This window comes from Channa argus, chromosome 9 (assembly GCF_033026475.1).
Source record: "Channa argus isolate prfri chromosome 9, Channa argus male v1.0, whole genome shotgun sequence".
NCBI classification, from domain to species: Eukaryota; Metazoa; Chordata; class Actinopteri; order Anabantiformes; family Channidae; genus Channa; species Channa argus.
The window spans coordinates 14,308,091-14,334,504 of NC_090205.1; the positions used below are offsets into that span (position 1 = coordinate 14,308,091).

General features: G+C 38.6%; 1 protein-coding gene across 5 annotated transcripts in view; it reads left to right on the plus strand.

Annotated features, from left to right (window-relative positions):
- zmp:0000001200 (dedicator of cytokinesis protein 9) overlaps window positions 1-26,414 on the plus strand; it is a 68,432-nt gene that overhangs the window by 31,953 nt on the left and 10,065 nt on the right. For 3 of the 5 annotated variants that reach the window (XM_067514720.1, XM_067514718.1, XM_067514722.1), the window contains exons 3-36: window positions 2,194-2,283; window positions 4,151-4,233; window positions 5,179-5,248; window positions 7,297-7,392; window positions 8,047-8,181; window positions 10,767-10,941; window positions 12,198-12,250; window positions 13,026-13,100; window positions 13,200-13,340; window positions 14,240-14,452; window positions 14,554-14,676; window positions 15,019-15,101; window positions 15,625-15,747; window positions 16,013-16,092; window positions 16,220-16,407; window positions 16,645-16,710; window positions 16,839-16,931; window positions 17,032-17,155; window positions 17,303-17,421; window positions 17,523-17,609; window positions 17,787-17,876; window positions 19,047-19,162; window positions 19,549-19,618; window positions 19,722-19,847; window positions 19,949-20,020; window positions 20,971-21,117; window positions 21,617-21,700; window positions 21,798-21,909; window positions 22,997-23,175; window positions 23,285-23,401; window positions 24,306-24,417; window positions 24,504-24,637; window positions 26,137-26,251; window positions 26,345-26,411. In XM_067514720.1, the coding sequence (XP_067370821.1) occupies window positions 2,194-2,283; window positions 4,151-4,233; window positions 5,179-5,248; window positions 7,297-7,392; window positions 8,047-8,181; window positions 10,767-10,941; window positions 12,198-12,250; window positions 13,026-13,100; window positions 13,200-13,340; window positions 14,240-14,452; window positions 14,554-14,676; window positions 15,019-15,101; window positions 15,625-15,747; window positions 16,013-16,092; window positions 16,220-16,407; window positions 16,645-16,710; window positions 16,839-16,931; window positions 17,032-17,155; window positions 17,303-17,421; window positions 17,523-17,609; window positions 17,787-17,876; window positions 19,047-19,162; window positions 19,549-19,618; window positions 19,722-19,847; window positions 19,949-20,020; window positions 20,971-21,117; window positions 21,617-21,700; window positions 21,798-21,909; window positions 22,997-23,175; window positions 23,285-23,401; window positions 24,306-24,417; window positions 24,504-24,637; window positions 26,137-26,251; window positions 26,345-26,411 (3,758 nt within the window). Of the gene's footprint in view, window positions 1-2,193; window positions 2,284-4,150; window positions 4,234-5,178; window positions 5,249-7,296; window positions 7,393-8,046; window positions 8,182-10,766; window positions 10,942-12,197; window positions 12,251-13,025; window positions 13,101-13,199; window positions 13,341-14,239; window positions 14,453-14,553; window positions 14,677-15,018; window positions 15,102-15,624; window positions 15,748-16,012; window positions 16,093-16,219; window positions 16,408-16,644; window positions 16,711-16,838; window positions 16,932-17,031; window positions 17,156-17,302; window positions 17,422-17,522; window positions 17,610-17,786; window positions 17,877-19,046; window positions 19,163-19,548; window positions 19,619-19,721; window positions 19,848-19,948; window positions 20,021-20,970; window positions 21,118-21,616; window positions 21,701-21,797; window positions 21,910-22,128; window positions 22,177-22,996; window positions 23,176-23,284; window positions 23,402-24,305; window positions 24,418-24,503; window positions 24,638-26,136; window positions 26,252-26,344; window positions 26,412-26,414 lie in introns of all 5 variants that reach the window. The other 2 variants (XM_067514719.1, XM_067514717.1) reach the window with 1 other exon arrangement.

Sequence of the window (26,414 nt, forward strand, 5' to 3'; positions counted from 1 at the left end):
CCTTACCAGCACAGAGTTAAATGAAGAAACATTAAAAAGAACCGGAAGAAATACTTTTAAATATAAGCTGATTGTATCCCCCAGGCTGCAGCTAATGATTATTTTCATCATCAATTAGTAATTTTTTCATTAATAAATTAATTACTGAACAAAGGGTCAGAAGATACTAAAAAATGTTACACTTTTTAAATCTAAAGGACTTTATAATAGTTTAAACTAAAAAAGCAGCAAATCATCACAGTTGAGGAGCTAAAAGAAGACATTTTTTGTTTTTGCATAAAAATTACCTCTTGATATTTATATTGTTTTCGATTATTTGATTATCATAAACCGCATAATTTATCAATTACCTAATTGATTACTATACATTTATGGGTGTAATAATGATGAATGTCTTCCATATACTCTTATTTGTATTTCACAATTTTAAATAAACAAATTTGGCCGATAGCTAGAAGTGATCATTCTATAATAATACAAACACGCTGTGGGATGAAAGCTGTTAATTAAAAGTATTTTTCATTTTAATTAAGAGTTTGTAAAGATAATCAAGGAATAGTTTACATCCCTCACAGTCACAGAAAACACAACTCACACTCACAGCTGATGAACATTTGACTTGAACAAAGCCAGAAGTTACTTGTTTCCTGTTAGTCAGCTGAACCTCTGTCACTTTTGCTCACAGGGATCATGTGTGCTTGAATGCATTTTATTTTACAGTCCAAATTATTCCTTCTGCCAGGATCTGATGGACAGGATGTCATCATATGGCCTTGGACTCAATTTTATCTTGTATCCACAGCTTCACTTCTGGCCCCACACTTTTATTTTGGAGCCTATCCTGCCTGTTCTATAATGGTCTCAGCCACTTCACACACCTCATCAGTTCTCCAGCTCTCCCCACAGTTCCCTGCCACATCCTCGTTGTGTCTCCCTGTTGTGTGCTCAGTTCTTAGTTCTGCCTGACTCTATTTTGTGGAGACTGATTATTTGGTCTGAGGTTTGGTGTGATCTAGTTCCCCAGCTGTTTTCTGTCTGCACATTTTTGGTTTATTGGTATCTCTGCTCTTAGTCTTCTTGGGTATCTTCTTGGGCATCAGTTGCTTCCTGTAGTGTGTATTATGTTTCCTTATCCCCCTCCCCGTATATTCATGTCTAGTATCACTAGTTTATATATTTCCTTAATTTATTTTCATTTGGGTTTAGAAATTTCAGGTCTCACAGTATTCTGACATTATCGTTTCAGTTGTTGCAAGCCCACTCACTCACTCTTTAGTTATTTAGCCTCGACCTCGTTAATTCTTGGTGTTCAGATTCTCAATTTTCCAGAGTCTTGATTCCTGTTTGTTTCCTAATTCCTCAATTTGTGTAAATGTTCTAAGTCTTTAGTTTCCCTACTTTAGGATTGTGCCTAGATATGTACCTTACCGTTCTGCAATCATGCTAGTTTTTGTCCTCCTCATTGGACTGAATTTCTGTTAGTCTTCCTTTGTCTTTTATTCCCCCTGTATTTTTTTTAATAAAGTTACTTTCTTACCACACTACCTTTCATCTTATCGCACTTGGGTCCACCCTTAACACAAAACCTGACACATGATGTTGCTCATTGCAGTGAGTGAAATAGAGCTCCATCTTTCACATTAATGACTGAAAATGAAACTGACCTTTCTCCTCTACAAAAAATCTGAAAAAAAAGTGTTTTCTGTTCAGTAAGATCACCATGAAATAGATTAATTCAAACCACTGAGTGAAATTAGAAGGTGTGTTGCACTTATAACAGAAGTGAATTTATTGATAATCATTGATTATTTAACAGTAAAAGAGCATTGAAACAATATCCTGATTACTCTTACTGTTGTACAGTGTGTCTGTACAACAGTGGCAGACAGCCAAATTCAGGGTGTGTCTGCAGAGCCGAACAACATGTACAGGCATACTGCCTCCCTCATATACTGCCCCTTTGAACTCTGAGAAAGACATGAGTCTGTTCACCAAGGAAAAACATTATTTAAAAGAGTCAAAGTAACTAAGTCCAGCTGAGGCCACAAGTACTGGGAAACAGTGTCCAGATTGAGAAATTCTGTTTACAGTTTCACTTTTACTACTCGTAGGTTGACCACTCATTGTGGTCTCTTTGTTGTTCTTACCCTGATCTGTTTCTTTTGTCCAATAAACCGTGACTTTCTTCCACAGTTTTCAACGTTGAGGAGACAAGGGAGAACGCTCTACTCCACAGTGCCTGAAAATGCAGAGAGGGAGGCCCAGAGTCTGTTTGTCCAAGAGGTTTGTGCCCTGAAAACGTGTTACCTTCATCGATACCCACGCAGTCCTGATGAAGCAGACAAATTGGATATTTTTAAATAATTAAAATCCTATAAGTATTACAACTTGTTAATGAAATACAACATTTTTTAAACCAAGGTTTTGGGGGCTTTCAAGAGCAAATGCCTAAAATGATCTACATAGTAATATTTAGAACTTTTTACAGCTAAAATATAAACAGGGTATCTTAAATATGACTGTTTGAGCATATGTTCAAGAAAAAAATGAAACAAGGACATATAATGATGTTATCAATCAAATAAACTTCTTAAATTTAAGTTTAGCTTACATTTAGGGAAATATTGAAAATGTTCATAAGCTTCAAAGCCACACAGCTGTACAGTACCACTCACCTCAACAATGGCACCAATGTGAAGTAAACAAGATACTGTTTTTTTGTGCAGGCTAATGTACTCAAAAAGAAACATAATACGTTTAAAAAACTGTTGACTGTTGTTGAAAACTCTGGTACGAGAGGTTTAGTCACCTAAACTGCATGTGCACAATGCTGAGAAATGGTGACACTAATGTGAGTCCAAATTGTGACATATTATAAGCAGTAATGTGCGTAGCAAATCACAGCAGGTCAGGAAACCAGAGATCTTGTGCAGTCTGTAGGAACTGTGAAGCATAAATGGGCTCATTACATTTCATTCTTGGAGGTACAGTGGCTGGGCTATCAGGACTGTCTTTCTTAAGGAACAGCTATTTATGCCAGGGGACATAGGAACGATAAAGTGCAATTTATGTCCACACTCCACAAGTTTATTGAACTTACGGTTATTTTCAGTCATCTTTGGTTTATAGAGCTGTCTGTCTGTGCTGAGTCACTATCAAGTGGTTCTGCTGTGGTTTATGTCAGCCTTAACTCAAATGTACATGAGTACTTGAATTGTCTCCAGCAAAAGAAAAAATAAGTTAAAAAACTTCACAAAGAAGTTTGTTTGCTTAGTTATTTGTTTGCAGTGGAAATGAAATGCTCTCACTGTACTTGAAGGCAGATACCAGCTAGGTCCCAAATGTTCACCTTCCAGGTCAAAGGTTATTGTTAAGGGAGCCTTTGTCTGAAGTTATAAACTTGGTTTAACTCCCGGTCAAGCGTTGTATGACATCACTAGGACAGCTGTGGAGATAAAACCTGCGGGAGCCTCTCTGTTTCCGATCGCTGTCCTGATCAGGTTGCATTTCATCTCCCTGTCGGGGCAGTTCTTGTAAACGCCACATATTTCTGTAAAATAGATACCAGTCATTTCCTGCTATCACTGACTCTAACATCGAACAGATGTCTCCTCAGAAAAGGGAGATAGAGACACACTCACTCCCAGTTTGTGTTAGTGGATTGATAGACTGGGGTGGAGTGTGAACATAAAGCGAACTCCCCTTTTTCCTCATTACTTTATTGGACAAGGGCTGAAAATGTTGTTTAACTGCCCCATGTAACCTCAGTTAATGTTCCAACATATGTTGATTTTAAAGGCCACACTTCTGGAAGTTACACCATGTTATAACTGCTTTCAATTAAAGATTGTCTGAAGGTATGCAAAGTTTTAAATGTGATTGGATCTGACTTCTGGCTTTTTGACCCACCTTTACGTGTTTCTATTTGGAACAGCTATAAAGAGCTTTGTCTTAATACCTGATTGGGCAAAACACCTTAGAAACCAGTTAATTTCAAGCAAAATAACCCTCTAACACAACTCTCACCATAATATTTTACGGTGTTTTGTACTACGTTCCAGTAGTAGAGAAACTGCACCGCACTCGTTGTGCTACACATGCCCAACAATGTTACTGTACTTTGTAATTCATTTTCGCTTTGTCTTCTCAGTGCATTAAGACCTACAGGTCTGACTGGCATGTTGTGAACTACAGGTTTGAGGACTATTCTGGAGACTTTCGACAGCTTCCACAGTAAGTGCATTGTAAAAATAACTCCAAGCTTCTGTACACTGGTACTAGTACTTCAGAGATTAAGTACTAGTGTACCAAGACAATCTTGTGATGGGCAAGTTACGACAGCTACTCTGTGTAAATACATGGATGCCATAGATTTTAAACTTAAACACAGTTTACACACAGTCACACGCAGCTCCATTGTGTTTTAAGGACATCTAGACACGCTGTCACCTTTTGTTTCCCACTTTTGATGCAGTGCTGTTGTGACTTAATTATAAGGAAACGCAAAAGACAATTCATCCTTACTTCCTTGCAACAGAAGAGTGTTTCTTCTTTTTACAATGCACTTGATAATTCCCAATTTCAGCCAGGCTGGAAATCCCCCTCATTGTCCGTAAATTGTGTCATTAACTCTAGGCTCTTCCCTGAAAAAAATGTCGTTACTGACAAAACGGTAAAATATGAATTGACAATGACGTTGATCATTAGCGCTGCCAAATATTTTGTCACTTTACTGATCATAGCGAAGTTTAAACAATACAGTTTGACACAGATTGGCTGTTTAACACATTTTCCAGCAGGCAGTCTGCACCATAACATTTCCATGAGCAGTCAAGTGCTTTTCAGCAGTCCTGGAATTGACATTCACCTCATGTCTATAATACTGTACTGTAGTTACTCTTGAGACCTGCTGCAAATATGCAAAATTACTTATAAAACATTAACACAAGGAAAAATCTTATCATTCCAGTCACACCACCTCAGAGTACATATGCTAGAAAGACTTGAAGAAGTAACTTCTCCCATTAAAAGTAATATGCTACATTGGCATTATACATGCATCATACTATATGAGCCGTGTATAAGAATGCAAGATTATGTACTAATAGTATGCTTATCATAAAAAAGCAGTGTTTTTCCTCTGTTCTCAAACTGTACATACTCTGATCATTTCTACAGTAAAGTGTGCCGACCTGATAAACTGCCTGCCCATGTATTTGAGGTGGATGAGGATGCTGACAAAGATGAGGTACGTTTGAATCCTACTTCTTTGTCAGAAGCCTTAAGCAATATTGGTACCATCACTGACGTGTAAGTCGCTTTGGATAAAAGCTAAAATTACTAAATATAAATCACTCTTTTGTTAGTTTTTTCATCTTTTAGATGCCAAAAACCCTCTGTAACTTAGACTATTTAAGATGTTGCAAGTTCAAGCCTAGATTGTGTTTTTGCTCAAGATTACAGCAATGCTGCCCAGAAATGAGCACATGCAGCTAAATGTATCATATTCCAGTCATTTGTTTGACCTTTGATAATAGATATAGTGATGTTTAGCTTGCTGCATGTTTAGCTTGCTGAATTGAATGGAAGGAATTAGGTATAATAGTACTTTTGCTGGTGCACAAACATAAAGGTCCCTGTGAAACATTTGGATTGCTTCATTCTCTGCTAACTCGTATCTGCTAGAGTGGGTGTGTATTCTTATACAAATTAAGTATTTGTTGTGTTTGGAATGTCTTGTAGGAGTGCACAACAAGGAGGCTCATTAGTCACCTGACAGACACACTTATCTCTTCAAAGATGATACCAAGCTGCATCTGAAACTAATGTCATCTAGCATATTATAAAGTCACACTGCCTCAACTAATGCATAATGACCATCCTGACCCTCTCTTTTCCATGATATGATAGGCCACGCATATAGTGACAGACCACATTCACACCTACTTGCAGTTTAGAGTCACCTACATATCTTTTGATTGTGAAAGGAAACAGGAGTAGACAGAGAGAACCTACAAAAGCATACTTTGTTTGAACCCAGGAGCATGAGGCGTGAGCTGTGAAAACCACTGCATAACCATGAACACACAATAAAATTTCCTTCAGTATTAGCAAAAGACGACTGAGTGATTTTAGAAAACTCTAAAAAACGTTTAATTCCACTGTGACTGAGGGAAATGTTTTTCCGACCAAAGTTGTACCAGGTTGTCATAGGTCAGGTTCCGTCCTGACAGGACAGGAGGGGCAGGACTTCAACACATCTAAAAACAGCCAAATTATTCTGTATTCAACTCTGACTCTTTCTGTGACCTCTATCTATCTATCTTTCCTTAAACGGAGCACAGTTGTGCAAATTAAAGAAAGTTACAGCTTTATGACAACAGCTTTGCTCTGAACCTTTTAGGTTTTCTGTTTTTTTTTGTTTGTTTGTTTTTTTATTACTTTTTCACAGGGTTTTCTGGAGCAAATGGGAGTTCACACAGAATTAACTTGGTGATTTGTCTGTCTCTCCAGGGGCTGGTGAATGTTGTCTAGACACTGACACTGAGAAACAGGCTCTGAACCTTTCCAGATGCTTTTTAGATCACTCCCCAAAACTGAGAATATTAAAAGTTCCTGCCAGCACTTTTAAAATCCCCTTTTCTTTTATTAAACTTGAAGGAAAAGAATGAGAAGTGTTGCTGAACAGAAGGATGAGGATTTCTTGAAACTATGAAAGGATGGGATGCAGGTTGTAAATGTTGTCTTTCAGAATGTGAAACTGTAAATGACACGGTTCATTCAGAGCTGATCAAAACCAAGACAGGGCCGCAGAGATTGTCCCCATCTCCTCTTCCCTCATGACTCCTAATGGGTTTATTTTTACAGATTGTGAAAGCTGGGAGATGAGGGGAGCTTAGTCATATGGGTAAGGCTTGATCTCAAACTTACCCACCTTGGAAGTGTGAGATGATTGGATTCTTGTGTCATGGATCTGCTCTGAAGATTAAGATATTTATTTGGGTTCCTGGTTGCAGTTTGTTTAATGTTCCTCACCATGCTTGTTTGGATTGAGACAGACATACCTCATGTTGGGCTTTGTGTCATCTCAAACCACAAGATCAAAGGTTTTTGTGGACAGTCAGGAGGAATTTTGGCACAGTTGTTAAAAGCATTGTCCATTTAATTTCTTAACAGCAGTGATTTGTTCAGTTTTAAAGCATTTTCACTTGACTTGCTGAGTTTTGTTCCCTTTACAGTGTTTACAGCACATGTTTGTTTTTATATTTTCTGATCTTGTGTCTCTGTCTCCTGCAGGATACAGCCTCCTTGGGATCCCAGAAAGGTGGAATCACCAAACATGGATGGCTCTATAAAGGCAACATGAACAGTGCCATGAGTGTCACCATGAGAGTGAGAAATTCCGTTAATTTACTGGTTGACTGATTTAAAAGTGTATTAGCAAATATTTTGATGATGAGTTCATCCTTATACTCTATTTTCGAGAAACTACAACTTTTTTCTAATGTGAGCTTCCATTTTTTGTCTTTAATGAAAGCAAGCATCAACACTATTTGTTCAGTCAGACAAGTAAAACACAACATCTCCTTGGGCTCCACAAACTTCTAATAGACATTTTCACAATTTTCCAACATCATACATATAAGATAATAGATTAATCCATAAAATAATTAACACATATGGTTGCAGCCTTAGCCATAATGCCTTTCACATAAACAAAACTCTAAATACTGTAGTTTTGTTTGTACTGTATATTAGTTACCATTTATCTTATAATGAAATAATAAGTGTAGATTTCTGACTGGAGACTTTTTAATTTGATGCACATTCTACAGTTGAGGTAAAAGTTTGTTTTTCCATTCTGTGTTATTCCTTTATTATTTCTCTACGTAGTTTAATTCATGGTTTTCCAGTTTTGGAATAGGTTTAATTTTACTGGATCTAATCTTATAGCATTTCATTCACAGTTTGAACAAGTTGAGATTGTTCTGACCAAAAAGTGCATTTTGTATTCCAGTTACTGAAAGTTTTTTTTTCTCATCGCAGTCATTCAAGAGGAGGTATTTCCACCTAACTCAGCTCGGGGACGGCTCTTACAATTTAAACTTCTACAAAGATGAGAAGATCTCCAAAGAGCCCAAAGGAACCATTTTCTTGGACTCCTGTATGGGTGTGGTTCAGGTACACTCCAATTTCCAGTCATCTCTGGCGCAAAAGCAGTCATTGTTAAACTTGGATGACCATGGATGATCCATTACCTACTTTGCCAAACGGGATATCCCTGCCGGCGCCGTGCGACCACAGGGTGTAGCCTGGGCCCAAGTGGAAATTAACACAGTTCACAGTTTACCAGGAGTAAACTGTGAATACACATATAACAACTTCCTCTTCTGAGTTCTTTTCTGTATAAATGTATTTCCGAACCTGCAGGATAAAACTGTAACGTGCAAAATATAACATAATTTGGTCGAACGCTGATAGACTGCTGATGAAAAGTATTTGAGAGACCCTCTTTAGTCCCTCCTCTGAAACCTGAGCCTGCTTGTTATGTTTTACTGCTGACTCTCAGCTGGTGAAACAAGGTGAGAGCTGAGGTCTCACTTCCGTGCACTTTACATCAGAAAATCGATGCCACGTGTATCTGAATGTCAGATAAGACTCACTGAGTTCATTATGAGTTGTCTGTCATCTCAACAGATGGATAAAACTGATTTTACTGATGAGGCATTCAGCTGGGATTAATCAGCAAGGTTTGGACTGGAAATAATGATTCCTTCCTGATTGGAGGTAGAGAGGGCTGCACTTGGTAATTGATATTTTTTTTTGGAGGTTTCATCGTTGCAGGTTGTAAAGTTGTTGTTTGCTTTGTTTTGCACTGCAGTGTATTTCATAGGACCTGATTCATTTTGGGCTGAATAAACTCGATCCTGATATTGTTGTTTTCCGAAAATCTTTTAACATGATATATCTTTTAGACTATGTCTGTGTTACAAGGTCATATTTATTAGGATTTACCTCAGCCTGTCATTTGTGACGAATGTTGCAAAATATTCAAACAAAATTTAAAAGGGAAAACTTTAGCTTTCACTTAAAAAAATTGTTTAGCTGGTGGGATGGACATGAACCAACACTGGCCACACTTCATATTATGTCATTAGAACCTGAATCTTTGATCCTTAGTAGATTGTGAGTCCTATGTAGACACATGACAAGTTGTATTGTACATGTTGTACTGTATTTGCAAAAGAACTGAGGAAATGTCCTTCCTGTCAGACTATGCACTGTCCCTTCCTTATTGCCCTAAATTCGTCTCTAGATTTTATGTAGGTGAGTGTTGAAATTTCCCTCATGTCCCCTTTTTTGAGTCTGTGCCATATTCTACTAATCTAATTACTAAGGAGCTTTCTCAATATGCAGGGATATAACTGATTATACATTGTCTTTTGTGCACAGTCCACTGGCACTAAAGTCATTCAACAACTTTGCAGAGCCTCTCACATACTGTTCAGTACCATATATAGTTGTGTGTTTTTTGGTCTTTTGTGTGGCTTAAACTCCGTCAGCAGATGGTCTGTGAGTAGAGCTGCAGATGTTGACTTTGCAGCTGTAATGGCATGTGCAGTGACATCATACTGAGCCTGAAGCTTCTCCAGTGCTTTGTTATGGCTCCAACATATACCCTAAATGCACAAAGAACTGTCACATGTTAATTAAGTGACTGTACGTTAGCATGGATCAAAGTGGCCTAAAAATTTAAATTGGCCTATTACTCAATCTCCCAGAGGTTCAATTTACTCTACTTACCGCCTGAAAGTGTTCCTATTCTAAGAATAGAAAATAGTGTCCAGTCCTCCTACACACAGTATGATTAATTCTGTTTATCAAGACTCTAGTTTTATTTCTGTCCTAAACACCCCTCTCCATGTTTACTCAGTTAGCCTGCAGATAATCATTCCCACTCTGCTGTTTCAACATTGGAGACAAGCTGCAGAGATAAGATGCTGCAACACAACAATTCACTGACTGCCGACAATAATGAGAAGACTCCCTTATTTCACTAAAGAATTACTACTTGAATATTTTATTAAATTGCTAACTTAAAAGCATCAGACCTCAGCAAGGTTATAGCAGCAGCTGTGTGTTATGGACAAACTGCGGCTGAATCAGCAGATACGGTGTGGTTTATGAATAGACTATAACTCTGTAATATCAAATCCAACAGTGACAGTCACTCATTCTGACTTTTTAGATGTCATAGTTCATGGTCAGCTCTCCAAATTCAGGCCATTTTCTGTTCACTTTACACAGCAGCTCCATCTCATGTTTTGTACTTGTACTTTTTGTAGGTTTTAGTTAAATAGGGTAATTTCCTGTCCAATTAAGAGAACTGTGACTTTGTAGGTTCCAAAACAGCATAATACATGGAAGTGAAAGCAGAATTAAAGTAAAACAAGCCACGATCTAAATCATAAAACTAAACATCAGCTGCCTTCTGGTGAGCTGGCAATGCCTTTGTGTTAGCTTTGGAGAGTGAGATAAAGTATTCCTTTTGGCCATAGTTGGATATTTGATTTTTAAATCTGAAAAGCTAAAGTTAATCATTTTTTTTAAATATCAGAAACCCTAATACTTGGAAAATATGAAACCACCAACTTTTCAATAACAAAAAAGTCTTTGTTCAATCTTTTTGTTTTGCGCTCTATTTTTGATCTCCTGTTGCCTCCTTTCCCGGTCGTCTCTAATCTCCTCTTGTGTCTCCTCTGCAGAACACCAAGGTTCGGAGGTTTGCATTCGAGCTTAAGATGCAGGATAAGAGCACCTACCTGCTGGCTGCAGACAGTGAAATAGAGATGGAGGACTGGATCAACACACTCAACAAAATCTTACACAGCAGCTTTGAGATTGCAATGCAGGAGAAGAGGAATGGAGAAATTCATGACGGTGTGTGTGTGTGTGTGTGTGTGTGTGTGTTCACATTCTTCCACTAAGGGAACACAAATATCTGAATGAATATGATTTTTATATCAATTCTGTCAAAATATTATCCAACTTCTGGAAAAGAACACGTTTTTGTTTCTCATGGGCCTGGATAAACACAAGATTTGGTTAAATTGGACATGCACACGGTTAAATTAAGATTACAGACATTACAGACTGTAACGTGTCATACAAAGCACATTTCATATTGTTACAATGACTAAATAATGTGAATAATACAGTCAATGTAATACAGTAGGTTTATCTTCTTAAAGTGATCCACAATCGGCCAGCCAGCACAATCTATTATAAAGTACATTCAGTATTTTTAAAGCTAATACAGTCGATTTATTGATTAGTTGGTTGACAGAAAGTAATCTGCAATTACTTGATAACTGATTCATGTTTGTGAGTTTTAAAATACTAAATGTGGTTTCAGCCTCTTAAATATAAATGTTTTCTGCTCTATGGTTGTATTATGAATATCTATGGGTTTTGTTGCAACCCAAAAATGAAAATGTTAAACCATTATCACATAATTATATAACATTAACTAAAAAATTTATAAAACTCATGGTGACAGCTGCTCAGTATTTATAGACGCTACTGTTCAATGGTGCTATTATGTAAGCAAAGTTCCTAAGATAAGGAATGCCCTCAGTTATTATACCAATAACAATAATTAACCATAGAGATCCAGCATATCTACTGATCATTATCAGTTTATTTACTCAGGGACCCTGTACCTACCTGAGGATATTTTTAAGGAGACATTTTTCATTGGCAGCAACATTTACTCACTATCTGGGGCTCAGTTTTCCCTCTCTTCCTGGCCGTGTATATGTATTAGCCATGTGATACCGGACCACCCAGACTTTTAATGCTCACCTCCAGTGTCGATGGAGGCTTAGCCATGGAAGAAAGAAGCTAAATGCCTCTGCACAAATAGCTCTACTAATCTTCCTAACTTCTCTCCTCTCCTTATTAATCACACTGTGCATGAGAAGAAATCAGTTCTGCTTGAGAAGATCTGGTGGAGATCTTAAAAAATGACACAGGGACCTGCAGTATCTCTCTCTTTATCTTTGGTGATTCCTGTACAGTTGAATTACTGTTTACTGAACTTTCACATGTCAGTAGGTGATTAAGGAGGTTTTTAAAACACAGAGTGGTTCAGTTTATGCTCCACAAATCCAATGATTATTTTTATTTTTCTCTAGATGATGATCTTGTAAAGTCAGACAGTTCATCTGGCAGCATGGACAGCTTTCAGGTAGGTCCCACTTTCTGTGGATGTGCTTACGTCAACCATTAAATCTCTGCTTCTTGTTCAAGCTGTAACAAAGAAGGCTGATAATGCAGGAGTCACGGGTTTACACACCTCAGTCATTCAAATACAGACCCATTGGCATGTGTTGAGCTTAACCATCTCGTGATATTTACATATGTGTTGAGCTTAACCACCTCGGGATATTTCCATAGCATAAATTATTTGGTCTCCCTAAAACTAAATTACAAAGTAAACATCTGGCCTCCAAGCACTCACCAACTAACATCCAAGGTTTTTCCAATAGTGGAAAAAGCTGACAGTTGTTTTGATGCAGTGACTTCAGGTATTTTGAGTAGGCTTGAGGAGAAAAAAAAACTGTGTTGTTTAAATTATTTACCCAGTGATGTCCTACAGGCTTCAGAAATAGTTTTTTCCACCAAAGTGGATAATAAGTATTTTAGAGGAAAGCTCTTTATGCTGTCACGGTGCTGAGAGGTGCATAGTAGTAAAGCCATATGTGCATGGAAACTGATGGTAACAGCTAGCTGGAAAACAGCTTAACAGGTTAGTGTGCTGCACAGAAAGGTACTGTATGCTGGGAACCACCTGACTCTCACCACTGAGCCTGATCAGCCTTGGAAATATGGAGCTTTATTTCCAAGTAGGTGCAAATGACAAAGAGTCCTAATGATAAAACCAAGTGACTGGAAATCTCTGTGATTCTGGCAGTTTAGGTTTTGTTCAAAATGAATTCAGGAAATGCCTTTCTTGTTTTTAGAGTGCAAGAGATATAGAGTCTAGGATGAGGAACGAGACCAGACTGAAACTTTTCACCCTGGACCCTGACACACAGGTAGTTTCATGTAAAGCACATTGAATTCTTTGCTTATTATATGGAAATGAGGGCTACTCCCTAGTGAAACGCAATACGTCTTCTATGTGCTGTCTTTAGAAACTGGATTTCTCAGGAATAGAACCGGATGTGAAGCAGTTTGAGGAGAAGTTTGGCAAACGTGTTCTGGTGAACTGCAATGACCTATCGTTCAATCTGCAAAGCTGTGTGGCCGAGAACGAAGAAGGACCAACAACAAATGTAAGACCGATAATTTTTTTTCTGACCACAATAGGCCCAAAATAACAACATCCCTTATTGTCATTGAGCACATATACATATTGCACATACATGTTACAATGAAATTCTAACATTAATATTATTACCTGTCTGACTAAAGATGGATTGTTACAGCAGACTGGATAGACTCCCTCATTATTTGAGCTGCTGAAGGACTCCTGTTGGCATAGCAACCAGGCTACAGACTCAGTAATGACAAACAATCAGTATCATGGAGTCTGATGTCCTGCTGTCTCTCCTAGCAGAAACTGTCTGTCACAGAATGAGCACGCTCTGTCATGACACACAGGCAGAGACACACTTCGAAGCATGTTCACCCAGCGCCATTACACAAAATATATTTGAAATAACTATTCCAGTGTTCCAGTGTATTACCACTGTCTTCACTGTGTGGAAATAAATAAAACCCATCTTTATGTAAGGCATAATGACAACAAATCCAGTGTATCAGTGCATGCCTGCAATTGCATAAGTACTGTAGGATTAGGTTAATCTTTGTGGAAACGTATTTATGTATTTCTTTGATACCTAATGAGATGAGTCATAGTATTAAGCGGTGATGTATGTTGTTTTATAGTTTCAAATGTCATTCGTTCGTGTAAATGGGTTAATGCTAATAACTGTCTACTTTAGCTGAATGATATATTGCAAGATACTTAAGTAGGAGAGTTAAGCAATATATTACATTTGCTGTCACAATCCTGTTGAGCAGCTGTATAGGTTGTCATTGAAGTGGGTTTTTACTTTTTTTAATTACTTTATGGTATTCAGATGATGCAGGCTGCATGAGAAACTGCAAAAGAAATCAAGTTGAACACATCATCACCAGTCTAACACAGATACATTTCTTTCATCTCCAGGTGGAGCCCTTCTTTGTCACTCTCTCACTGTTTGATATCCAGAATGGCAGGAAGATCTCATCTGACTTCCATGTGGACTTAAACCACCCATCTGTCAGGGGCATGGTTCCTAATAGCTACAGCCAGTATATGAACGGGGGAGGGGATGGTCACCCTGAGGCACAGCGGCTGGTCCATGGAGTGCCAGAGGCAACCATGCAGTATCCCAGACTGGTGAATATTGTTAAAAATAAAGTACTCTAAGATAACTTAGCACAAGATTAATATGGCTTTGATTTTAAGTTGAAACGTTCCAATGCATATATACTCCACAGGGAGTATTCTCAGTGACATGCCCGCATCCAGATATCTTCCTGGTGGCTCGCGTTGAGAAAGTGCTTCAGGGAGGAATAAACCATTGTGCCGAGCCCTACATGAAGAGCTCAGACTCAACCAAGGTACTGACCGACCCACGAACTTTCATCAGCAACCTCCTCACTAGGCAGTGTGTTCCCAGTGCTCAGCAGAATCCTCTAGATTATTCAACATTATACAGAGATAATCATACTTGTTTTTAGCTGCCCGCCACTTGCACAGACAAAGAAGTATTGACTTTGGCTTTGACTTTGACTTAGGCCTAAAAAATTTAAGGTGTGTGTGTGTGTGTGTATGTGTGTGCGTCAGCATTCTGAATATTGTTTATATATGTTTTATTACTTGCTTTATAGCAAGTAATGAGACCCAGCTTGTGTGTTGTTGGGTTGAAGCTCTGTTAAATATTTGTTCCTGTTTTCCACTAGGTGGCACAGAAGGTCCTGAAAAATGCCAAGCTGGCATGCAGCCGGTTAGGCCAGTACAGGATGCCCTTTGCCTGGGCAGCAAGGTATTTTATCTCTTTAACAAATAAGATTTTGATCTTTCAGACAGGCTCCAAATTTGTATGAAGTAGACTTTCAGGAAGGACAGAGTGATATTTTAAATGGATTTAATTCCATTATCCCACAGTACAACTTAGTACATTAGTACCCAGAGTACATTATTTAATTTTGGTTAAGCGGTACAAATTGTAAAGAGTCTTAAAAGTCAAATCTATTAAGTCATTTGCTTAGATTTTATTTAATTTTTTGCATGTTTTTACTTTTGTATATGCAAAGAATTGCAGCTTTCCCAGTTCCAAATCACAACGTCCATATTGAAAAATTATCATGGGAATTGTTTTGGGACATCATGTTACATCCTAAACCATTAATTGGTTATTTTCAATAATGAATTGGTTGATCAATTATGGAAATAATTGTGAGTGGCAACCTTAGACTGTACCTAAGTATTCTTAGTTGCCCAATAGACATAACTGTCTGCAGGACAAGAGAAATATTCTTGACTCTTTTTTTCTTTCTTTCTTGCAGATCTTTGTTCAAAGATGCTTCAGGGACAATTGACAAAGGCGCTCGCTTCTCACCTCTTTACAGACAAGACAGCAACAAGCTGTCCAACGATGACATGCTCAAACTGCTGGTTGATTTCAGAAAGTTAGTAATGTTTGTACTACATGCGTGCTTTCTGAAGTCTTGCAGGTGTTCTGGAAATTAAATATGGAAAATGTGATCCTATAGGTTGTACTTTGGAAATCCAGGCTTGTTTTTAAAATTAGATGTTTGCTCACATCTTTGTGTGGGGTCATATGTTATTTGTCTGCTCATGTCTAGACTGCCTTCCTGTTTCGTATTCAATCTTTGGTAGATGATAGCAAGCTTAGATAGAAAGCTTAACTACAGTTTATTTTCCTTTCCTCAGGCCAGAGAAGATGGCCAAGCTGCCCGTAATCCTAGGAAACCTTGACGTTACCATTGACAATGTAGCCCCTGATTTGACAAGTAAGCCCTTTAAACTCACTCCACGCTGCCAGCATGACAGATGAAAGCTGCTCCTGCTCAGACCAGATTGGTCACGTTGTCTCCAGGCTGTTTATTTGGTCTCCTTCCCTCTTGCTTCTGTATATAGATTGCGTTACCTCATCCTACATTCCTGTGAAACAGTTTGATGGCAGCGAGAAGTCCAACATCTTCTTTGAAGTGGAAGAGTTTGTGCCGTACATAGCCAAATGTTCTCAGCCTTTCACAATCTACAACAATCACCTCTATGTCTACCCGAAGCACTTGAAGTATGACAGCCAAAAGTCATTTGCAAAGGTATCACAAACTTTTACTGGAAAGTGCCATTGTGTGGGTAGATGAGAACAAAGCAGGGATTTTTTTTATTGATTTGTTCCCCATGAGTAGCATCGAAGGTTTCTTTAGTGTAGTGAAATTTAAAAATTGTAAAAAGGAGGATTCTCCACCAATGTTTTTTTATCAGCTTCGAAGTTACAGCACTTTTCTCCTGTAGTTTGGCTAACTGGGTCAGCTTTACTCTTTGTTTGTCCTCAGGCTAGAAACATAGCTGTCTGCATTGAGTTCAAGGACTCAGATGAGGAAGAGGCTGTTTCACTGAAGGTAAACTGCACTCCGATGTGTCCTGAAAGTTTATTTTATATAATATATATCTAAATAAAAACATTTTTTTAGAAAGTCCAACTTTTTACCTGTATTACATTATTAAATTATTGTTTTTATCATTCCAGTGCATATATGGCCGACCTGGAGGGCCCTTGTTTACTAAAAATGCCTTTGCTGCAGTATTACATCACCAGCAGAACCCTGAATTCTATGATGAGGTGTGGTTGAAATAAATTCACGGTCTAATGTCTGTAGTAATCTCATTAAAACAATGCAATCAATGACTCAATGTGTATTTGCACATTTGTTTTGCCTTAGTTTAAGATTGAGCTTCCAACCCAGCTCCATGAGAAACACCATCTGCTCTTCACCTTATACCATGTCAGCTGTGACAGCAACAGCAAGGCCAGCACTAAAAAGAGAGACCTGGTCGAGACGCAAGGTAAAAGCACTGCAGCACTAAATCGTCATACAGACAATGCAGCATTACATCCTTCTAAATATTTTTGATTTGACTGTTCTAGACACAATAGAGTTATCTTTTATTGATCTTACTGGCTTGACGTATCAAATTTGTCTCTGTTCTTAGTGGGTTACGCCTGGCTCCCTCTGCTGAAGGACGGGCGGGTGATCATGAATGAGAGTCAGATTCCTGTGGCGGCCAACCTGCCTGCTGGATATCTTAGCTCTCAGGAGGGTGCTGGCAAGGTAGAGTTATTTAACAGTGATGCCTTGCCCTCATTAACATAAAAAATATGCAGAGATGATGCAGTAGTTGAGTAATGAATTGCTCATTTGTTTTGTTTCAGCATGCAAGTCCTGAAATCAAATGGGTGGAGGGAGGCAAGCCTTTATTCAAGGTGTCTACTCACTTTGTGTCCACTGTCTACACTCAGGTTAGTTTTTGTTTTTAGAAAATATAAGTTTTCTATAGACTGCTGATTAATCTATATCCCATCATTTTAATTTTAATTTTATTTTATTACTACAAACTTGTGCTATGATTTTATTACAACTCAGCTTCTTGGAACAGCCTTCTGCATTCTGACCTTCTTTGTGTTTTACCATTTCAGGATCAACATTTGCACAATTTCTTTCATCACTGTCAAAGCATAGCATCAACAGCCCAGGTGTCAGGAGGAGACCTGGTCAAATACCTGAAGGTAAAGCAAAATTATAAAGATCTCAGGGACATTTAGGGCATAAATACTATAAGGGAATCAGGATTTCCACTGAAATGGTTGACATAAATGAACATTATTATAATTTATTTTTATTTTTTTATCTTATAAATTTCCTATTATAATTCAATTGTGATTGTGGTTGCTTTATTAGAATAATTGCTCTGTTGTAGGTAATTAATTGATTAGTAACAGTAGTTCATGTTTGAGAGAAATCGTCAACCTACATCGTACATTCCCAATCATTTACATTTAAGTGTTGGTATATACTGTACACGTGAGTGCACATGCTCTATCAAGGATTAAAAATTACTCTAAGTCTGCACAGAATAATATTTAATACTTTTTTGATAGAAAGGAAAGGTTTTGCATGTTTTCACACTTCAATTTCTCTATATTCTCTATATTAATGTAAAAGCTAAACCTGCATTGCTCATCCTCAGCCCTGGAACCACAGTCACACTTGGTTGGTGCTGAATCACATGGAGATTAAATGTCTCCCCTCTGTGCTGTAATTCAGCAACAGCACATTCATTCTGCTTCTCCAGGGTTTTTCCCGCTGCCGTATGACCTGTATCTGTAACCTATAAAAGATTAAAAAGTCCACCCATAGCTGGTTATTTTTCCAGTTTTATCCTGTGGCACTAGTAGCTCAGTTTTGCACATGCATTCTTATTCTATTCCATGGGAATCTCAGTTCACTGCTCCCCTGGTGGACATTGACATGGGGAGCAACACTTGGTCCAATGCATCTCTTGGGTTGTAATATATACACAGCAGTGAACATGAACAATAGCCAGAGGGTCAAACAGCAGGTCAGCTGTGCTGACTGGAAGACTGCCAAGTGACTTTGGCAGGGTTTGTGTTAGTTTCCTTTACAGAGGCAGTGATGCACCAGTACCTACACTCTGCCATGTTCCAGGCACTGGAGCATATGGTGTTGGCGATTAGTACAATGTTTTTCCCCCATGTCCTCCTGCTGTTGTTGTTATTAGATTAATGTCCTCACACTGTATTCTGTTCTGTATTCTTTTTCTTTTTCAAGTGAGTTTGCTTGAAAGACAACACTTTTCCACTTTAAATCTCCTCATGGTGCACGATGAACGTTGTTACCACACCCTTCAGAAACATATTGTAATGTTTTACCCTCAGAGTCTACATGCCATGGAAAGTCATGTGATGATCAAGTTTCTGCCTACCATCCTGAACCAGCTATTTAGGGTGCTTACCAGTGCCACCCAAGAGGACGTGGCAGTCAATGTCACCAGGCAAGTGTCCCCAAAGTCCTCAATGACTTGACACCAGCTTAAAAATGTCAACTAATATGAATATAATTTATGATAAACTAATTCATGTTTGGCTTTTAAACCTAAACTGCAATTATTCAAAATTCTTGACTGTGAAAGTGAATCTGAATTTGATAAAGTCTGAGGCCCCCAAATACCAAATAACTGATTGCAGCTGCATTAATTGATAGCATGTGGGATATTTTTGATTCTAAATGTTTTTGTGATTATGAAAACTGTGTAGTAATTATCTCAATATGAAATTAGATTCGGAATAATGCTGTAAGGGTACTGTTTGTGTGTAGAATGAGGGAGTCCTCCGTTCACAACCACTCCCTCACTGACATTTTTCAATTGTTTCTTTCTAGAGTCATGATTCATGTTGTTGCCCAGTGCCATGAGGAGGGGTTGGAGCACTATCTGAGGTCATATGTAAAGGTAAAACTGTGCTACACATCACAACTCGTGGTCTGGATATTAGTATTTGTACTGGAGAATTGACATGACCTTATTCTTGTCTGTCTGCTTATGTCTGGTATAGTTTGTCTTCAAGACTGAGCCACACACGTCCTCCACCACCCGAACAGTGCATGAGGAGCTGGCAAAAGCCATGACTGCTATTCTAAAGCCTTCCACTGACTTTCTCACAAGTAACAAGCTGCTGAAGGTAACACAGTTGTACCATTTCACAGATTGCAAAGTGTATAATTATAATCAACATGAAATTGCTCTTCATTGTTATCTGACTGATGTTTGTCCGCTCTGCAGTACTCCTGGTATTTCTTTGAAGCCTTAGTCAAGTCCATGGCTCAGTACTTGATTGAGAGCTGTAAAGTGAAGGTATGTCTGCCACGTGTGCTTGACTCAGAGGTATCTGCTTTATTACAGCTTAGGTTCTTCACTGCATTTCACAACATGCCAAGTCCTGTGGACAGCTGCAGTACCACAGTCAAATGTATCGATGTATCCTCAGTCTGTTCCCAATGCTGTGCAGTTTAATTGGCTGCATTTTATCATACAGCATATTCAACCACATCCCTGTTTGGAGGTAACAGTTGCAGCAAGTGAATGCTCCAGAAGAGTAGGTCACACAAATCTTTTTTTCCAGCTTTAGCTTAACGATAAGACCAGTGCTATTTAATTTTTTTATTGACAATAAATCCTATATTTTAGTCAATCCGTACTTCTTAACGTATCTAAATATGTCTATAATTAATGTCTTTTTACTGATGACAGAAAGCTTTAAAGACAAAAACAGATATAATAAGAAGTTTTATTTAATGAAGGAGAAATAAAGACGTAAACAATGGTGTGGATGAGAGAGGAATGACATGAAACAAAGGTCAATGTCGATGTTGCAGTTATGTGGTTTGCATCTTAATCATTAAGCCACTAGATTTCCAATATGTTCAGTTTAAAAATAGAAATAGAAAGAGCTGAGCTCCATAGTTTTTGGCAGAAAAAACAACACATTTGTTGGGGACTATTTCCAGATCCAATATTAACACACATTTGGTGGTTTAGTGAGTGTTTACAGCGGAAGAACGTTGTAAGGAGGAATCAATTTAAAATAAACTACAATGTCCAGGTTCATGGTAATGTGTAGGCCTTTGGCACAGAGAAATGAGCAACTGTATATCAGTTACTACACAAACAAGTTGGTTCTACTTCTTTTTATATATTTTTTTTTTACATAAGAGAAGTATTTCCATACCTATTCTTGGGTGTAAACCGGCAGGTATTATGCTGTACACTAACTTTTTTGCCAACATCCTGCTTTTGTTTTTCAGCTCTCCAGGAATCAGCGTTTCTCAGCATCTTTCCATCACACAGTAGAGACTCTGGTCAACATGATGATGCCACACATCACACAAAAATACAAGGACAATCTGGATGCTGCCAGGAATGCCAACCACAGTTTGGCAGTCTTCATCAAGGTTAGGATCCACAGCTACTGTGTTATTAAGTACACAAAAATAAAAGCTGGATATCATCTGTACAGTGCAGTCAGTAGTAGTTAATGTAAACATGGAGGGATTTGTTTTTTTTCCTTTGCTGTGAGTCAATGGGCTACTGTGTACAGGCCTGGAAGCCCCAGAGGTCATGGCGGGTCATGGTCCAGAGCCTAAGAAGTTACTGTTCTTATATCTTGTTTGAAAGAGCTTGGTTAAAAGAACAAAATGACCACAATGATATACACAACAACCACAAAAGATGCAAAAGCAGACCCCAGATGTCAAAAATAAACACAAAAGGACCAAAAACTGACATCAAATGACAAAAACAACAACAAACAATGATAAAACGGATACACTTCCATAAACAAAACCCTAAATGAAAAAGGGACTTGGGCTCTTCCCATACTCGTTTATTTTCTCATAATTTGTGTATGGATATGAGAAATAACCAAACCGCTTTTCTTCCTTCACTCTGTAGCGTTGTTTCAACCTGATGGACAGAGGCTTTGTGTTCAAGCAGATCAACAACTATGTCAACTGTTTTATGCCTGGAGACCCAAAGGTACACTGATGACCCAAACTCTCACACCATTTATAGAAACATACAGAAAAATGTGTTTTAAAAACAATTGCCTGACTGCATTCTGTCCTAAATGCAGACACTGTTTGAGTTCAAGTTTGAGTTCCTGCGTGTTGTGTGCAACCACGAGCACTATGTCCCCTTAAACCTACCCATGCCATTTGGAAAGGGAAGGATTCTGAGATTTCAAGGTAAGAAGATCTATCAGATGCATCACTTGCACAGATATTAAACTCAGTGATGGCCTGTTTTGGTGCCAATGTGCTAGAAGAATATGTCTATCAAATCAAATTGCTTTACTAGGCCAACACAAAAAATTAGCTTGCCATATTCAACATCACATACTGTACATATTATCTGCTGTTGTAGCAGTCTTTGATTTTACAGAACCTACTTTTTTCTTCATTTAGCTTATTTATCTCCACATGATATGGTGAAAGCATGTGATACTTCAGTAGGTAGGTGCAAGGAGTGTTGCTTGCATTTCTTGATCAGAAAGAGCTGATTTTATTCAAATCGTTCGACACTGAGCAGAAAGTAGTGAATTCTCTCTGCAATCAGAACTCAATCAGTTGTCTTGCATCTTTACAGTGAACTGGTTGATGTGGAATAATTGATCTATCCACGACATAAACATCCCGATTATCCTGCTTGTACAGTAAAGAAGTGATTGGCTGATTATGTGCTATTAGCACTTTTTTCCTTTCTTGGGTTGGTTTGCTGTCTATGGCTTGTGGTGATTCAATAAGATGCTGAACTTTTGTCATTTCTAAAAATATCTTTAAAACTTGCTTGTTCAAAAGGCAGGTTTTAAAAATATGTTGTACAAGTAGGAAGAAACAGTGTGTATAATTTGGGGAATTTTTCTGGGTGTGATTTAGGTTTGTTTTACTTAAATGCTCGTGGATGCCATCTCTGAACAGCTGCCACTGATCAATCACAAACAGTCACACCGCCTGAATCTGTCAGATATGAAAGCCCAGGTGTGTCTGTAAATCTGTTTCTTCCTTACATAGATGGAAATCAGCATTAACTAATTGGTCATTTGCCAGCGAGGGAAATCTTTGAACTGTTTACCAGGATTTAATACTGTGTACAATGTGAAATATGTCATGTTTCCTTTTTTATATTTATGTCAAATGTATAATAATTACAAATTTACTCTATTTACTATAAATTGTTTAGCGTTGTTTGAGACTTCATGTTCACTCACATCCTTCACACATTTCTCTGTCAGGAAGACCTGATATCTTCTTCATCCTCTTCCTCTTCCCTCAGATTTCCAGCTGGATTACTCACTTACAGATGACTTCTGTAAGAACCATTTCCTGGTCGGGACCCTGCTCCGGGAGGTCAGTGCAGCTTTACAAGAGTTCAGGGAGATTCGTCAAATATCCATCCAGGTGCTGAAGAATCTCATGGTTAAGCATACGTTTGATGAACGCTACAGTTCCAAAGTAAGCAACACACGCCTACTGCACACTTGATTCATGCATTTTTACTTTAGCATCTGATGTGTGCCTGTGATTTTGAGATATTGTTTTAAGTGGTCCATTTGTCTTTCAGAGCCAGCAGGCTAGGTTGGCCACCTTGTACTTGCCCCTGTTTGGTCTGCTCCAAGAGAACGTCAATAGGCTCAATGTGAAGGAAGTACCTCCGTTACCCATAAACCACTCCAATAACGTAAGGGAGCCACCTAGTGGCCTTAAATATCATAAATACAGCTTTACATGTAAATTTATGAAATCACAACATAGATGGTCCATTGTTTTGTTTGAGAAATGTTGCCAAAGACTGTGAATTACAAAATTCAAAAAAGGCATGTGGAGGGACATTATCCCTCTCACATGACTATATAGATGGGTATAGGCAGGGCTTAGACAGAACCAACAAGTAGTACTGTATGTGGAAAACTGTTATACACATTTAGTGCAATGGTCAAGATAAGTACATTTCATTTATATATCAAATCAGAATCATTTTCCTGAAAGGCTTTACAACAGCGGAGGAATTGTTCAAGCATGGTCTGACACAGATATCATAACATCATGTGCAAAGAATAGTAAAATTACACAGTGGAGAAACAGAATGAGGTAGACGTCAACAATGACAGTGGATCTGTGTGTGTTGTAAGTTAAGTTCGGTACAGACACTTTTTTTCATGTCTTTTAAAGTATAACCAGGGCATCAACTGAAGTAGGCAAAAAATCCATACATCTGAAAAGAACTGTTTTCTGTGTGCAGTCCATCGTGTCTGTTTTTCCACAGTGCTGCATCGTTCACTGTTAGAATTTCAACCATGAAATGGATTCTCATTTCAAAGCCTCTAAATAAATGCGTTAACCATTATAGTTCCATATTTAATATGTTTCAGTCAATTCTGTCAGCCAAACTAAGACTGTTTTTTTCCACTATTAATAGTAATATATACGTTTATTTGTGTGAATTCCACATTACACCCGTCCCTTGAAACACCCTGACCTAATGCTTTTCTGTGGACCGTAACAAGACATGCTCCTCACACTCACTTGTGAATTTTTATTGTGGATCTGTATCTAATAAGTGGTTGCCCCTGATTTTGATTCAGAATGGAAGAGAAGATTCATTCCTTACCAATGCTTTGATGACGCCTCCCAGGTCCAGCACCTTCCTGGATACCAGTTTGCACAAAGATGTTTTTGGAGTCATCTCAGGCACTAGTGAGTTAAAACATGGATGGAGAAGAGTGACACAAATTTGTTTTAACAGTAATATAAAAGTTTATTTGTGTTTTTGTTCCTTTCAGTTTCACCTCACACGTCGTCCACGCCCAACATTAACTCTGTGCGCCACGCAGACTCTCGCGGCTCACTCATCAGCACTGACTCTGGCAACAGCTTCCCTGAAAAGAACAACGACAAGGGCAGCTCTCTTGATAAGGTACCCCTGCTGCTTGTAAAGTAATTTCATCCATCATTTACCGGAAATTAAATATAGACTTTCTGTGATGTGCGTATAGTATAACATTCATTTCAGTGTGCCTCAGGCATACCACGCCTCCCTGTGTAATTACAAAAGTGACGCAGTCACTTCTTGTTAACTTGTACCATCAACTCCCCCACCTCACCTGTACGACTGGCTGTGACAGACGGAGAAGTTTGCACGGAGACACTCTGTCAATGTCCTGCGCTTCTTTACGGAGTCCGAGGAGTCCATGCCCTCCATGCGCACCAAGCGTGTCACCATGGACTTCTCCCTGCTCTCTGTCCCCTCTGTGCCAGAAAGCATCCTGCAGCCCAGCATTTCACTTCAAGTACAAAACACCTTCTTCCTTTGCACAGTCACCCTCCCTCTTGAGTGTCCCATTTGGGAATGCGTGTTATAGTGTCCCAGTGTCCTGAAACCTAAGCCTTTTCTTTGCCAGATGATTCTCAGGCTTTGGCCTGCTTGTTCACTGGTGCTTTAAAGCAGACCTGCTGTACTCCACGGTCCTTACAGGGTTTGTCTCTGCTCTTTTTTCCAAATGTTGACAAGCACGAATGCCTAACTTTTGACTTCCTCTCACATGTGCTGTGGCGTTTTTAATTTTTACTGATTTACAGCCTCAAGCTAAATCCACTCTGTGTTGTTTCATTTTCTATCAAAGATGCTTTTATTTGTGGTGTGTGGTAGCATTTCTTACAATATACAGTGTGTGTGTGTGTGTGTGTGTGTGCGTGTGCGTGTGTGTGTATCACACATATGATAGCACAAGGAGAAAAGGAGGACAATTGAGGAATAATTGCCAAAAACCGTCTGTTTATTAGACATGTGCATGAACTGCTCCACAGCCTCAGAGTTTTTGACATAAAAACTCATTTTAGTCTTATTGCTCTCCCATATGCATAACACCTTTTAAAGCTCCAGCATAGCCTCAGGCTTTCCATGAAGTCATCCCCAGACAGTTTTGTGGTCTAGACTAACTGGCAAAGGAACGTGCTTGGTATACTGCCAACCCCTATGCTGTGGTAGGGCTGTTGTTCCACTGCTGTGGTTCTCTTTTCTCCCTGCTCTCTGCTTTAGCTTGGAGAAACTGTGAATATTTTCCACCAGCAGACTGTCAACCATACATTGCTTAGACACCTGAATGTATCACTCTACATGTTTAATTTGACCACTGACGAGGACTTGGTGAATTTTTTCCTATGTTTTTGTTACAATATAATTTTTACAACACACCCAAAACTCTTGATTTCTTTGATCTGTGACCACAAAACCAAATTCTAACCACACACAAACTTTTTAAATAATAATATTAATAATTAAAGTGTCACTGGCAGTATATACTGACAGTTGTTTCTCTGAACAGTGCAGGTTTATCTTGAGGCAGCAAGAGGAGCTAGAATTGTGTGGCAGGATTGTGTATTTGTGTGTGACTGACCAGCCTCTTTGTTCCACAGAGCCAACCTGCGTCGTCCCTAGGCAGCACCTTGTTGCGTTGTGATAAACTGGAACAGGCAGAGATCAAGAGCCTCCTCATGTGTTTCTTACATGTGCTTAAAAGCATGTCTGAGGGTAAGATCTCACTCTTTCTTTTTCTATCTGTAGTCACCATCTTTCTGCCTGATCACTTTACTCACTCAACATGTCATTGTCCTTTCAATCCAGATGCTCTGTTCACATACTGGAACAAGGCTTCATCTGCTGAATTAATGGATTTCTTCACACTAGTCCAGTA